The following is a 16,465-nucleotide window of genomic DNA, read 5'->3' on the forward strand; positions in this document are numbered from 1 at the left end:
GAGAAAAAGAGAAAACAGAAACCGTAGGAATATAAATCTTTCAAAATTTATTTTTCGTGCAAGAATTAATTTTATTGTTTTGAACAGTCTTAAAAAAACTTTTATTACTTTTTAGCTCACCTGGCCCGAAGGGCCAAGTGAGCTTTTCTCATCACTTGGCGTCCGTCGTCCGTCGTCCGTCGTCCGTCGTCGTCCGTCGTCCGTCGTCGTCCGTCGTCCGTCGTCGTCGTCCGTCGTCGTTAACTTTTACAAAAATCTTCTCCTCTGAAACTACTGGGCCAAATTAAACCAAACTTGGCCACAATCATCATTGGGGTATCTAGTTTAAAAAATGTGTGGCGTGATCCGGCCAACCAACCAAAATGGCCGCCATGGCTAAAAATAGAACATAGGGGTAAAATGCAGTTTTTGGCTTATAACTCAAAAACCAAAGCATTTAGAGCAAATCTGACGGGGTAAAATTGTTTATCAGGTCAAGATCTATCTGCCCTGAAATTTTCAGATGAATCGAACAACCCGTTGTTGGGTTGCTGCCCCTGAATTGGTAATTTTAAGGAAATTTTGCTGTGTTTGGTTATTATCTTGAATATTATTATAGATAGAGATAAACTGTAAGCAGCAATAATGTTCATCAAAGTAAGATCTACAAATAAGTCAACGTGACCGAAATGGTCAGTTGACCCCTTTAGGAGTTATTGTACTTTATAGTCAATTTTTAACCATTTTTCGTAAATCTTAGTAATCTTTTACAAAAATCTTCTCCTCTGAAACTACTGGGCCAAATTAAACCAAACTTGGCCACAATCATCATTGGGGTAACTAGTTTAAAAGATGTGTGGCGTGACCCGGCCAACCAACCAAGATGGCCGCCACAGTTAAAAATAGAACATAGGGGTAAAATTCAGTTTTTGGCTTATAACTCAAAAACCAAAGCATTTAGAGCAAATCTGACACGAAGTAAAATTGATTATCAGGTCAAGATCTATCTGCCCTGAAATTTTCAGATGAATTGGACAACCTGTTGTTGGGTTGCTGCCCCTGAATTGGTAATTTTAAGGAAATTTTGCTGTTTTTGGTTATTATCTTGAATATTATTATAGATAGAGATAAACTGTAAACAGCAATAATGTTCAGCAAAGTAAGATTTACAAATAAGTCAAATGACTGAAATGGTCAGTTGACCCCTTTAGGAGTTATTGCCCTTTATAGTCAATTTTTAAACATTTTTCGTAAATCTTAGTAATCTTTTACAAATTTCTTCTCCTCTGAAACTAAAGGTCCAAATTAAACCAAACTTGGCCACAATCATCATTGGGGTATCTTGTTTAAAAAATGTGTGGCGTGACCCGGCCAACCAACCAAGATGGCCCCCACGGCTAAAACTAGAACATAGGGGTAAAATTCAGTTTTTGGCTTATAACTCAAAAACCAAAGCATTTAAAGTAAATCTGACATGAAGTAAAATTGTTTATCAGGTCATGATCTATCTGCCCTGAAATTTTCAGATGAATCGGACAACCCGTTGTTGGGTTGCTGCCCCTGAATTGGTAATTTTAAGGAAATTTTGCTGTTTTTGGTTATTATCTTGAATATTATTATAGATAGAGATAAACTGTAAAAAGCAATAAATGTCGGCAAAGTAAGATCTACAAATAAGTCAACATGACCGAAATGGTCAGTTGACCCCTTTAGGAGTTATTGCCCTTTATAGTCAATTTTTAACCATTTTTCGTAAATCTTAGTTATCTTTTACAAAAATCTCCTCTGAAACTAGTACTGGGCCAAGTTCATTATAGATAGAGATAATTGTAAGCAGCAAGAATGTTCAGTAAAGTAAGATGTACAAACACATCACCATCACCAAAACACAATTTTGTCATGAATCCATCTGCGTCCTAAAGTTTAATATTCACATAGACCAAGGTGAGCGACACAGGCTCTTTAGAGCCTCTAGTTTCCTGTTATATCAACATTTATTGGGGGCAGTTGTATATATATTACCAATATAACAGGTAAAGCTTTGACAATCATGTCACCCGGTATTTACCTGTAAAAATTGAACTTTTTGGATCAAGATTTAGAAACAGAACGAAGAGGTTTTCTCATGTTTCTTAGCGAGTACTAGTCATATACATTATATTCCGACAATGTACATGTATATCCTACAATTTAAAACTGGCGCTTTAAGGTTTAAGGCATATAAACTCTGACTTATGTACTATTTAATTATTTTGAAAAAACAAAATGAAAACTATGTCTTATGAATAACCATGATCAAGGACGTATAACTAACATATAATATACGTCCTTGCCATGATGAAATAATTGTTTTTTTCCATAATTGAATCGTGCATTATTTGTGTATTGGATTACTTGATTGTCTTCTTTCTAGTGTACTAATCTCTATTTTGTTTACTGACACATGACGAAATAATGCAATAGTTAAAATTAAATATTTTACAAAACCGTTGCCATGATTAAAAGATTAAAACCGACTGAATAAATTAAAATATGAGAGTTCAATTATTATCGGCGATGTCGAAATTAGCCGTCAGTAATAAACAGTCAGTTAGCGTCAAAGAGAGAGCTAACAAATTTGTTTATTAAGTATGTACAAAGTATATGATGTATATTGTATATAATCAGCCCATCTGTATTTTACTGTTTTTCTAATTGATTCAACAAATTTCGCTTGTCCAGGTGAATAACGGTGATGTCCACAACATGAGTAGTTTGATAAAGCGTGCCGTGTGCAGAATGTCGCCCCTCCTCTAAAAAAGGACGGTATTTTTTATATAAAATCTGGCAAACGATTGTCGTCCAATCATAACACTCGTTACATTGTACTTTGGTATATTTATCCGAAATAAACCTAAATTATCTGGAAAATGAGATAATGAATTATCTGAAATTCAGATAATTAATTATCTTGAGATAAATTAGGATTATCTGAAAATCGTTCAGATAAACCTAAATTTTCTTAATATTTTAAAATAAACCGGGATTTTCTCCAGATAATGAATTTTCTGTATTTTCTGAGATAAACTAGGATTTTCTCGAATTTTAATTAAGCTGAGATAATCTTAGTTTATCTGAGATAAACCGGGTTTATCTGAGATAATCTAAGATTAATTAATAAAAGTGGTTCAGGCGTGCCATACATCTACCTTTTCAGCTACCGCAATTATCAGATATATCCAACCAGTCTTATACAAACAAACAAGGAAATCAGAAATTGGAATGTGAAATAAATGATCCGGATTCAAAAACAGCACAAACCTCTACACGAATAAACAATGACAAACACATATACTTGAGATGAAAAAAAAAAAAAAAAAAAACATGCCGAAAAAGTGTTGTTCTTTTGCTTCAGTTTTCTTAAGATCTTGTAGCAATTATATGTCATAAATTTATATACAATTACCTTTGTTTCCTTAAAGACAGGCAACAGATACCAAAGTGACATTAAAACTTATAAACCGACAATAAAGTGACAACGTAAAAGGACCAAAAGACAAAACAACGGAAAACATAACCTAATACTGAAAATTAAAAAGACTGATTTCCATAGTATACTTACGAAAATCGTATGTACCATGAAAATGTTAAATAAATGAATATGTCACAATGACTAGACAGGACACCGATGTGACTTCGACGTCAATTAGTGTTTGTAAATATTAAATTTAAGTATTAAAAAAAATTGGTAAAATTTCCACTGTGATTGATATTTAGTTCAAATCTCAAACTGATTAAGCAAAACATAAAACTATCAAAGATATAGAAATGAGATAAGAATATCCACTTACCTCAACCGACTTTTCCTTTATCAATCAAAAGTTATTTTATAATGATATACAATGAAGTACTTTATCGACCATTTAAATGGGTAAATCCACGAAATATGAATCAATCCGGAAAGATTTTGATGGATACATCCTGTGTTTTATATGATCATCGACTTAGTAAGTATCCAATCGGTGTTAATTTATTTGTTCGATTTTTATCTAATTTAACAAACATTTTTTTTTACATCCTTGCATTTAAATGAATGTTTTATGTAGGCAATGATTACAAATAGTAGATACAATTAAGTTATTTATACCTGTTTTTACGCCTTATTGTGGTCATATAGTTGTTTACTCTCCTTTAAAAGTTAAATATGATACGAAATTAATATAGCGAACATATAAATTTGATTTCATCACTGTAGTACAAATATTTTTGTTTTTACTTCATTAAACAGGCATAACAGAGACTAATTTCGTCTCAGATTTAAAATAAATTTAAATTTGAATCAAAACCATTAACTGGTCAATGCGAGAACATGACTATAATTATACTTGAAAATTATGACCTTAAATCAGATAGAAATGTAGATGTATGGTATTTTTATTTAAAGATTAATTGAATATTTGTCTGCAGGCAAAAGTAATTAAACCTGCGATGACTTCACAAAGAAAATAAAATAACACAATAATTTCTTATAGTTTTGTGATAATGTAAATCCATTTACTGTTGTTTTTTTTTTTAGCTTGTGTGGATCTTTATTATGACTAGACTAGATTAGTGTTAACTGGTAAATGTTAAAATGTTAACAATACAATTCTATCAGTATATTTTGGCATAGAACACATGCAAAATTATAAAAGAAAAGTCTTAACTTGTATATATGTTGTTTTTTATTTGAAATTTGAGAACGGATTATCGTCTTATGTTTAATGTTTTGTCATCAATATGGTATATTACACCAGACAACTGACAATGAACACGCTCACGTGATAAAAAACTGCACATTTACTCCCATCACTCAGACAATAATTATTACTCACAGTAGTCCAATTTAAACTGATCGCATTGCAAACCGACGCCGATGACACCACGTAACGCTCGTCTAGGCGAAAAAAGCTAAGTAGGAAAACAATCAAATTCCACTGGGGGTAAAGCTTTGGATTGGATTCCAACGATTAACGAATTTACATTAGTTCTGAAATGTCTTCGATGTAAAAATACAACGTAATAAAATGCATGTAAACTTGTGTTAATATCATTTCAGTATAACATTATTTGGAATAACTAAATTTAACAAGGCTTCATCAATTTCCCGATTTAGTTCGTGCAATTGTTACATATGAGAAAGCACGACTTTCGATTAATAAAAGGCGATTCAAAAAGCAGATACATCTTTTTAAACTATGCACTTAATCTACTTACGTGTAAAATGTTGAAGTGTACTTCAATTTACAAACTAACATAATAACGTACTGTATGATTTACTAGAACATTTAATACATATAAAACAGTAAATAAATTATGGTATGAGTACAATAAAGAATTGATAAAAATTCGATTATAATAGTTTCTCTGTATGTGGATATGGTTAAACAAATTAGAAACCTAAACACGAACACATATGTCAAACATCTTAAATGGACATTTTTTAATCTGATGCTAAGATATCCACTTGTATTGACACAGTTGGCTAGCTTTTGGTTCTCCTTTCAAACGTCAACATTTGTTCATGTGACGACATTTGCACTGTCACTCCTGTAATAAGAAAAAAGGCAAACTTAAAATGATAGTTATTATTTCGTACTTTCAATTTTTTCACAATTAATACAAACAAAAATCACAAACTGTTATTCCAAATTGTTTGTCTATTTCTTTTTAGATGCGCGGGTACCTCACCAGCTGTTTATTTCAAGTTATTTGTCTGTTTCTATTTAACCGCACCGGTAACTAAAAATGTGTTGCTGTAAGACAACTAACATTGCCATTCTTTCTGTTTTGTTGAAAGAAAGATGACCTGCACAGAAACATATATTCCAAGCCAGTATTATATCATCTTATAGCTCAAGATGAAACCAATGAGGAATCAATTATGCCTTGTTCGTGGGTGATCAAATGCACTGCATACAGAGCAGGCAGAGTTAGCTTGATGTCTCAATTGCTTGACGTCGCAGCTGTCTGAGAGAACCATATGCATTAACAAGTGCTTAAATGTAACAGTTTATTAAGAGAGTTAAATATAGGAAAGGGATATTCAGTCGAAAACAAACTGACAACTCCAAGACAAAAAAAAAAGGATCAAAACACAAACAGCAGTATACACACACAAGATAGGAAACTAAAGACTATCATTTGTAAATACTTAATTTCTCATTTCGTGAAGAAATTTAGATGAACAGCAAAAGACACAGAATAAAATCCAGAAAAAACCGATAAAGTCTGCATTTCTTTGTTGATAGTAATCATCATCAATATGGTCAAATGCTTTGAAATGTTTTCTACACCAGGAATTGATTACTGAACATGGTAAATCTTCTCATAATTGTGGATCCTCAGTGTTCTTAAACTTCGCACTTCATTTGGTCTTTTTAACATTTTTATCCGAGCGTCATTGATTAGTCTTTTGAAGACAACCTGCGCGTCTTCCATATACACAAGATCTTGAGCCTGGTTTTTATGATGTGCGTAATGTATTGTTCACAAAGTTATTTGTGACAGAAAAAAAAGCTAAATGCAAGTGAAGTCTTTCTAAAATTTGCATACCTTTTTCGAATACACCAAACACGAACCAGCATGGCCAGTAAGATTATAACCAGGACAGAAAGTATAACGATAAGCACCATTATACCTACTGACAATGAACTGGCAACATTCGTTGTCGGTATACTTACTGAAAAAAATCGAATCATACTTATAGTAATCATTTTGAAGCATGTTTCTATCAATATATAAGATAGTTTTGTCATATTAAAAATAAACTACATACCACTTTGCTGTCCCCCGGAAAGTTATGTAGTGTAAGTAAGAAAACTTATATGCATGAAACCGATTTACCCAGAACAACTAGTAAATTATCAATTATTAATTCAAATGCATTATCAAATGTATGTTTTATCATGGAAATACTGTATCACTTCCAATGTCGGGATCCTGCTAACATGTTTAACTCCGCCACATTCTGTATGTGCCTGTCCTAAGTCAGGAGTCAGGAGCCTGTAATTTAGTGGTTGTTGTTTGTTAATGTGTTACATATTTGTTTTTGGTTCTTATTTTGTACATAATTTAGTCCGTTAGTTTTCTCGTTTGAATTGTTTTATATTTTCATTTCGGGGCCTTTTATAGCTGACTATTCGATATGGGCTTTGCTCATTGTTGAAGGAAGTACGGTGACCTATATTTGTTAATTTCTGTGTCCTTTTGGTCTCTTGTGGAGAGTTATCTCATTAGCAATCTTACCACATCTTCTTTATATAAATATACAACTCGTCTTAAACATCAACCCAACAATGTTAGATCTGTAAATTTGCTTCCTCAAATTTTTTGTTCTTCCCTCGCCAGGATTCGAACCCATGCTACTGAGATATATATATATATATATATATATATATATATATATAAATATATATATATATATATATATATATATATATATATATATATATATATATATATATATATATATATATATATATATCGTATCGAATTGATGTTGCGTATATTGATTGAATATTGAGCATATCATGTCATCTTCAGTTGAAACTGTTCAGCAGTGCCAAAAATGTATAAACACGCATTTAAAAAAATGCTACTCTATCTAATTATTTGCTAACGCACTCAATTTTGATGTAATCACCTTCACAAAATATCCCTTCCCAACCATTCGTACAACCATGCAAGCAGAACCCAGTAATGAAGTCGCATAAACCGGATTCACATGTGCTGTTACATTTCTGTCTACATTGGTTACCATAGAAGCCACTAATACAATCTGCAAAGAGAATACACATATTGTAGTAGATGTCAGTTACATGTGATGGAGGATTTCATAGTCTGTCCTGTTTTTTAGTGTTTATTCTAAAAGTACAAGTATATTGTGTGTTCAATACTATACTATACTAGTGTTACATTTAATAGAAAACATGTTGATCTCAGTGTAAATGATATTTCTAGAAAATAGTGTAAACTAAAAATAAAGCATAGATTATTATAGATATAATATATACAATTTGATTCGTTGTAGATAATATTTAAACAAATTGCTAATGTAGAAATGTAAAAAATTATGAAAAAAGACACATAGTTAGCGATCTCAATTTTGCATATCCGATATTCATGAACTTACATCCAAATCTTTTTTTTGGAGGGGCAGTTTTGGATAATTTCAATATTCAGCGCCGATCAACTAGTTTTACGTGAGTAATGTGGCATGAAATGTAAAATGGCAAAGAAAAAATAGCTCTTTAAGAGCTTTCAAGGGCTCCTAAATTTTCAACTTTTTATGAAATTTATGTCACAGCTTTGTCGTTACAAATCTTGGATTGATTATCAGCGCCGATCAACCTTTTTGACAGGAGTACTAGTAATGTTTATTTGAAATATGTCTCTCATTTACACGCTTATGCTTGTTGCCGGATTTGTATGAAAAAGTTTAAAAGAAAATTTAATCATTGGAGTTATTGCTCTTGACCTGATAAATATATGTTGTGGTCGAGGATATTTAACCAAGTCAGGAATATAAAAGTTGTTTTATGTTCGTTTTAATGTGTTTGAGCTTTGATTTTGCATTTTGATAAAGAACCTTCTTTATGAATTTTTCTTGGAGTTCGATTTGTTTTGTTATATTACACTTTACACAAACACATATTAGTTCATATGTAGCATTCCAGCTTGTATCATATCTTCTTTGCACGATATCAAGTCGTTTTAGATAAAGGTGGAGCTTAGTTCACATAGGGATAAACAAAAAATGAATGAACTATTCGTACCTTTGCAGTGACCATTTTCTTGATTACATCCTTGGTGACCGCATCTTGATTGACATGTAGAATTACATGTGTATCCATAAAATCCTAGATTACAACCAATCGTGCAGTCTCCAGTCGAATTTTTACATGTAGCACTAAGACATTCTTTAGGACATTCCGTTTCGCAGTGCTTCCCATAAAACCCTAGGCCACAACCATTTATACAAGCACCACCTATGCCGTCACACATTCTATCAGCACAATTTTCACTGCAATAATTTTCGCAAAGATACCTAGTTCTTTTGGCATACCAACCCTGACGACAACCTTTAGTACAGAAACCTATTGCACCATCACATTCGTCGTCAATACAGTTTTCACAAGGTTTACAGAAACTTGTAAGAAATTCGCTATAATGTCCAGATTTACATATATGGCAAGTAGCTCGTGGATTCTCATTATTTCTGTCCGTATATTCATGGCACTTTTTGCAGTGAGGGTAGTGTAAGGAACAATTGAAGTCACACATTGGAAGATGCCAGCCATGCTTACAACCCTTTTCGCATGATCCCGTTTCATTATTACAAGCTGAAAAATTACCTTCGGCGCAATTATCGCTACAAGTTTCTATGCAGTGATCACCGTAGTATTTTTCTGCACATCCATTTATACAACCCGTCTGATTGCAAAGTGGCTCATTGTTATTACGTATGCAATGTTCGCTGCAAGGGCAGCAACCGTTTTTAAGTGGATACCAATTAATACTTTTTTTACAATCAGTACATAAGTCATTTGTGACATTGGTACATTCCGAAATACGACAACTACACCTGTCACCAAAGTACCCATTCTTACACGTTTTGCATTTTCCGTCACGCCGACAGGTTTTACAATTGTTTTCACACAATTCTTGACAATTTTCACCATGAAAACCAGGTTTACACGTGTCACATGTAAAGGCATCAGAACATGTGTCACATGTGGTGCGACACATGCCATCACAGTATGGACCGTAAAATCCATTTTGACATTTGCGACATTTTCCAGTATGCTGCAAGCAACTTTTCGTGCTACAATGAGAAGGACATTTCTTATCACAATGGTCTCCATACCATCCATCAACACAATTGTAACAGGTGGTCACATCAAATTGACACAAACTGCAATTTTCGTAATTGCATCGTTCAGTGCATCTGCTTCCACTGTATCCCGATTCACATGTCTGACACGTACCGTGTGGTTGATGACAAAATCCGTTACCATCAGGGTATCCGCAGTTTTGAGGACAAGTTCTGTTGCATTCATTTCCCCAGAATCCACCGTAACAACCCCAGGCTGTACAATTTCCAGTATATCTTTCGCATCCATTTCTGCAATGGGGCGAAGGACATGTAAGATTACAGAATGTCCCCCAATAGCCTTCATTACAAACATAGCATTTTCCAGAAATGTAACATCCAACCATACAATGTTCAGGACATTTATATTCACACTTAGATCCATAGTGTCTATTCCGGCATGCAGTACAGTCTCCAGTAGTCTTATTGCAATCATAGCAGGACGGACATTCCTTTTCACACTTGTAACTGTAATGACCATGGCTACATTGTCCTGAACAATTACCGGTCATTTGGTCACATCCATACCAACAGTTTGTACAGTTATCTGTTAAATACACAAAATAAATGTGAATACCATGATACAATTTACATTAAGGATACAAATTGCATGTGTCAATTTGCAGTTTTTGATTTTATATATTATGACTATGATGTACGACTTACATATTTAACAATGTCTTTAAATAATTTATATTAAATAAAGGATACAAACTTAACGTCAAATTATAATGTCAAATAAAGGCAACATTAGTATACCGCTGTTCAAAACTCGTAAATCTATGGACAAAAAACAAAATCGGGGTAACAAACTAAAACTGAGGGAAACGCATTAAATATAAGAGGAGAACAACGACACAACATTAAAATGTAACACACACAGCAACGGACTAAGCATTAGACAAAATCCAATGAGAATAACAAATATAACATAAAAACCAAATACATGAATTTTGGATAGAAAAGTAGTTGACGACGAAACGACTATTAAAACTACAAAATCAACAATTAACCCTTTAAAAAGTTGAAAAAAACTCTACCTTCACACAAAGCGGCCGTGAATTGGTGTTCACAAGGTGAGAAAAGAAGGACGTTGTGAGTATTCAGTAAATAGATAAAATCAATGCTTTTTAATATTTTTAACATTAGAAGATATAAACATGATTAAAAGAGGAACGAAAGATACCAAAGGGACAGTCAAACTCATAAATCTAAAATAACCTGACAACGCCATGGCTAAAAATGAAAAAGACAGACAAACAATAGTACACATGACACAACATAGAAAACTAAAGAATAAACAACACGAACTTGACAAGTTCAAAATCGGAATTTGTAAATGTAATTTAAAAGATGTAAAAATAAAATGCCATCAACGTTTCACAAGATTTCATTAAGGGTTATTATACAGTCAGACACGCATAGGTATATGTGATTTTAAAGCATTGCTATCATATTGTTTTTATTATTTTCATTTTTATTTTACACTGTACTTGCTGTGAAGAAGCTATTCATATTTGCGTTATTCGCAAAATAATGACAATATAAAACTATGAAGATTAATTGAATGAGTACGAAAACAAACGAATCTTACCTGTCGATAAAGAATCCTCTTCATAGTAGATGGTTTCGGCAAAGGACTGAACTTGAAGACCAAGAAGGGAAAATGAAATAAATCCGACTAAGATAATACCGGTAAAATGATACATGATGGGTTTGTCAAGTCAAATAATTATATATAATGAACCGTAAATTGATCAGTTTTAGATGGTTTGCAGTTCAAGGAGGTAAAGGTATGACAGTTATTAAAAAGGACGATAAAATACTTAATACATTTTAATAGCTACCCGGCATTTTATCAAGTTGTTAGAATTTTAATTTACGTAGAAACAGAAATATGTGAAATTGTCCTCTCATATTATCTTCATTTATCTATATAAAAGAAAAGGCCTCTGTGCTGTATTTATGTGAATCTACTGTCATATTCTAAAATACTTCATACACATCAGAAGTAGTAATAGAACAAGGAAGACAATGATGAGTTTATACTTCATGGGATTTGTTTTCTAGATTGACCATCTTTTCATTCAAATCATATAACTTAATAAAATACTTAAAAGGCGGCCATATTACCATATAAACAATGGTTACCAATCAATATCAACAACCCCAGTGCACACATATGACGACTTCGATATAAGGCACAAATACAGAACACCCATGTTTATAACCATATATTATTAATCTCTTCGTATAGTTTAACTGTATGTCTTCTTGGTTGTCAATAGGCAAATATAAACTGCTTAAACATTAGTTCTCGAACCATTTTCTTGGCATAAAAGTATTTCGGTTTGTTCGCAAAGCTTGTCTTATACTAGTATTCAACACTTTTAAATGTATTAAACACTAAGGAATGTATCGCCATAGTGTACCTTGTCCGGCCCCGCTATACTTTTTGTTCCTTGTGATATATAAGCTGTTCCAGATTTGGTTGTTCAAACACATGGATCCCGAGCATCACTTTTAGAGACATTCATTATCGAAATGCGTATTTGGTGATTATAAAGGGTTGTTAAGGTGGCTCGGCCCTTTACCAATGCGCATATTTTAACGCATGTTTCTTACGACGAGTGCCTTGGAAACGGTCGCTTTAAGGGGTCTTCTCAAAAATAGCTTTGACGACCTTGGAACGCGGGCGTGTATGAAAGCACCCTTGACGATGTAAACAAGCGAGGCTAAACGTTCTTCAAAACGGGAAATACGAACGGTCAGAAATTCACAGTGCTTTCTTCATTTTTCGCATAAAAGTCTAAAAGGAGAAAAATATACATGATTTAAGCATAACATTAAAAAAAAAAAGAATATATAAATACTGAGAAAGTCACATGAATGACGTCGACGGTATTTGGTGCCGCTTCGCTCCCAAAACGCATTCTCATCTTACACGGTCGCCTCTTGGGTCCGTTCGTACCATATTTTGAATTCACTTAAATACCAGTTGAATTAATTGATGTCTTGGATATTTATTTTTGAAAATGTTTTGCCAATGACGCAATGATTAACTGTAAACAAATGATAGCGATGTAAACAACTTCATGTCATCGTACAGCTTTCAAAAACAGGCAAACTTGTGACCCGTATCAGAGACATATATGTGTATATATGTCTCTGACCGTATAGTATGGTTTAAAACATCGGGGCGGGTTTGTTATCATGCTATAATCCGTTTGGCGTTTTATAACAGTTTGTTTCTGTCATAAATATATTTAAAACTTGAAATATCTTTATTTCCAAGTATTTTTAGGAGTTTATTCCCGAGTATGCGATATATTTTTCCATTGCAATATTTTAATAATTAGAGTTATACCAAAACAAATTTGAACATGCCAATTTTCTAACAGACTTAATACTTAACATTTTCATTTAAAGATTTGTTTACCTGCACGAAAATCATCTGATAATTTTTCTCGTATCACAATTCCATGATTTCCGGAACACTAGACTAAGTCCTATAATCTAAGAAATCGGGGCCAATGTTTTCTATTTTTATGATACTTTTCTATTACTTATTTTGTTGACTTGCAATTTTCTGTTGTATCTATCAATATGTCAACCGAGTTCATATTAAAAAAAAAAGAAATATCAGCATTAAAACTAAAATAATTGAATCAGAGCACTGAATGTTATTAAAATAGACTAATGGATCCAGCAACGATCAATCGGGCGATCCAGCCATTTTAAAAGGGGGTTCCCAACCCAGGACAAAAAGGGAGTGTTCCAACTATATTTCCCCATTCAAAGGCATTGATCGTCCAAAAAAAGGGGGAACCCGGAACCCTCCCCCTGGACCCATCACTGTCAAAAGTAACCGGGACTGGCCTAGTATTCCGACCTTATATATCGGTCTATGATATAATTCCTAAATACTGCATGCTTTGCGGAGAACCGCAAAAGTTTTGGTTTCACCATGTCGCGATTTTGCTAGGACATACATCCGCAGCGTGCCAGGCAGTCTCAAACACTACTAAAGACTTTATATATAAAAAAAATCTATACTACTACTAGGTTCAGGAAAAGTTTGGATTGTAATTTAAAAACTACGCCCTGTATACACAAGAACGCTATATTAGCCGGTGATGTTGGCAAACTTTAACTTCTATCTTAATTTTTGACATGCTTTTTTAAAAGGTAAGCTAATAAGGAAAGTTCTTGATTAAAACAAATGATCACAAATATAGTTGAGTGATGTCAATGCGGCAAAAAATGTGAATGACAATTTTGTTTGTGATCACTGATTTGATCTTACCGTGGCAAAGAAATGCATAACTAATCATCGATCTATGCATGCGTGATGATAAAAGGAGACAATGTTTTTTTTTATTTATAATATTGAATTTTAAATATGAACTTTGGTGGATAGTTGTTTCATTGGCAATCATACCACATCTGCTTATTTTCATATCGTATGGTTAACATAGAAATATGACTAATCTGACATATGACCCTTTGATTATACAGAATGTTCAAACAGCTGGATGTATACATACGAAGCCTCGTAGGGTAAAAAAGGGGAATTTTGCCTATACATGCACCAAGCGTAATTGTCAATTCATTTTTTTTTATGGCAGTCCATATACCTAGCTCCCGTCTTACTTTGCATAACTTTCATAATTGATACTTATCTGCATGTTCTCATCCGTATTATGCTTGAAATACTTGCCAGTGATCATTCAGTATGCACAACTTTAATTTTCATTATGTGCAGTCATATAAAAAAACGTAATTTCTGGGACTTTTATTTGTTTGACTATGTGGTATATCAGTTTATAGTAATTGTTGAAGTCCGTACGGGGACATAATTGTTATCTTCTATGTTAATTGGTCTCTGGTGAAGAGTTGCCTCATAAACAATGATAACCCATCTTCCTATTTTATACCCTACGCAAGGAAGTGGCGCAGGGTATAACATTTTTGACCCATCCGTCCGTCCATCAGCCAGTCTATCAGTCCTGTTTCTTGTCATCACAACTCCTCTCAAACCACCCAACAAAATTTCATGAAACCTTTTTAGATAATAAGGACATACTATGCAGATGTGCATATCGACAGGAAATAACATTTCAAACTTTTTCTAGGAGTAACAAAATGTATGCCCCTTTGAACTTATTTGCTTCAATATACTACTGCAAGTTTGTCATCGCATCTCCTCTCAAACCGCACAATAGAATTTTATGAAACCTTTTTAGATAAGGACATACTATTTAGATATCCATATTTTTTTCCTAGGAGTAAGGCCCCTTTGAACTTATTTGCTTCAATATACTACTGCAACAGTTTGTCATTGCATCTCCTCTCAAACCGCACAACAGAATTTCATAAAACCTTTTTAGATAATAAGGACATACTATGTAGATGTGCATATCGACAGGAAATTACAAATTATTTTTCTAGGAGTTACGCCTCTTTGAACTTATTTGCTGCAGTATACTACTGCAAACAGCTTGTCATCGAAACTCCTCTGAAACCACACAACAGAATTTCATGAAACTTTGTAGATAATAAGGACATACTATGTAGATGTGCATATCGACAGGAAATTATCGTGATTTAATTTTTTTCTGATACCATTTTTTTTTTCTTAGTTATTTTATTTCTCTAGTGGCAATGTGGGGACTGACTGCCAAAGCGGGGCTGGCTTCATAATCCACTAATGAGCCCCACCCTATGTGGGACTCTGTAACAATCATCCCATCAACCAAATATTTTGAAACATATTTAGAATTCAAGAAAAGACAAGTCCATGAAAATGAGGTTAAGTTCAGATAAACCCTGCAAGACAGACATATTTGTTTTTCATTTATTATTTTGTACATAAATCACCCATTAGTTTTCTCATTTGAAATGTTTTAAATTGTTCATTTGTCATTTCGAGACCTTTAAAACCAACTATGCAGAATATATGTTTTACTCATTGTTGAAGTCCATATGGTGACCTACAGGTATAGTTATTTCTGTGTTATTTGGTCTCTTGTGTCTCATTTACAATCATATCACATCCTCTTATTTGATATTTTAATTTGTTATAATACATTTAATAATCATTCTAATGCAACAACGTTTGTAACGTTCTTTTTGATTGGATAACGTCACTTTCTTACATGGCATCAATTGACAATTGATGCTATGGGACGTACGCGCAAGCGCAGACGGCATATGACAGATTTTAAATACATGTTTTAACGTTGTTTTCTGTCAGTTTCATTAGAATGGAGATAACAATATTGTATTTTAAGCTCCAACGGCATCAATTTGGGATTTGATGGTCGCAAATACCCGTTTACTGTCTCCTCTAACGCGTCGCCAGTAAACTTAATTTGCGACCATCAAATCCCCAATTGATGCCGTCGGAGCTTAAAATACAATACAGTTATCTCCTAATTTTATACACCAAATATACATGAAGATGACCTATTGATTACACAATATTATATAGCATATTAAAAGAGGACTTACTGTTGACCAATGAACCATACAGATTATGTGGTCAATGACAATTGCCAGACAGAATTGTAAATTATTTCACGCAAATAGTTT

The 16,465-nt window shown here is 33.2% G+C and overlaps 1 protein-coding gene across 2 annotated transcripts; it reads right to left on the minus strand.

Moving 5' to 3' along the window:
* Positions 1 to 5,269: 5,269 nt before the first annotated feature.
* LOC143061381 (uncharacterized) lies at positions 5,270 to 11,652 on the minus strand. 2 transcript variants are annotated; one of them, XM_076233732.1, is made up of 5 exons: positions 11,466 to 11,652; positions 8,775 to 10,418; positions 7,643 to 7,777; positions 6,553 to 6,679; positions 5,270 to 5,547 (listed from the first exon to the last, which is right to left on the minus strand). In XM_076233732.1, the coding sequence occupies exons 1-5, from the start codon at positions 11,578 to 11,580 to the stop codon at positions 5,520 to 5,522; spliced, it is 2,049 nt and encodes a 682-aa protein (XP_076089847.1). In that variant the 5' UTR covers positions 11,581 to 11,652; the 3' UTR covers positions 5,270 to 5,519. The 2 variants fall into 2 exon arrangements, with proteins under 2 accessions (XP_076089847.1, XP_076089848.1); XM_076233733.1 differs by lacking the exon at positions 7,643 to 7,777.
* Positions 11,653 to 16,465: the final 4,813 nt, after the last annotated feature.

This window comes from Mytilus galloprovincialis, unplaced genomic scaffold, assembly GCF_965363235.1.
Source record: "Mytilus galloprovincialis unplaced genomic scaffold, xbMytGall1.hap1.1 HAP1_SCAFFOLD_297, whole genome shotgun sequence".
In the NCBI taxonomy this organism is placed as follows: Eukaryota; Metazoa; Mollusca; class Bivalvia; order Mytilida; family Mytilidae; genus Mytilus; species Mytilus galloprovincialis.

What these genes read in the sequence shown, in the direction of transcription:
- LOC143061381 (XM_076233732.1), bottom strand. Translation starts at nt 11,580, where the DNA reads ATGTATCATTTTACCGGTATTATCTTAGTCGGATTTATTTCATTTTCC. An exon ending in AGAAAATGGTCACTGCAAAG is followed by an intron (nt 7,778 to 8,774) that starts GTACGAATAGTT and finishes TTCTCTTTGCAG; the next exon opens with ATTGTATTAGTGGCTTCTAT. An exon ending in GGAAGGGATATTTTGTGAAG is followed by an intron (nt 6,680 to 7,642) that starts GTGATTACATCA and finishes GATTTTTTTCAG; the next exon opens with TAAGTATACCGACAACGAAT.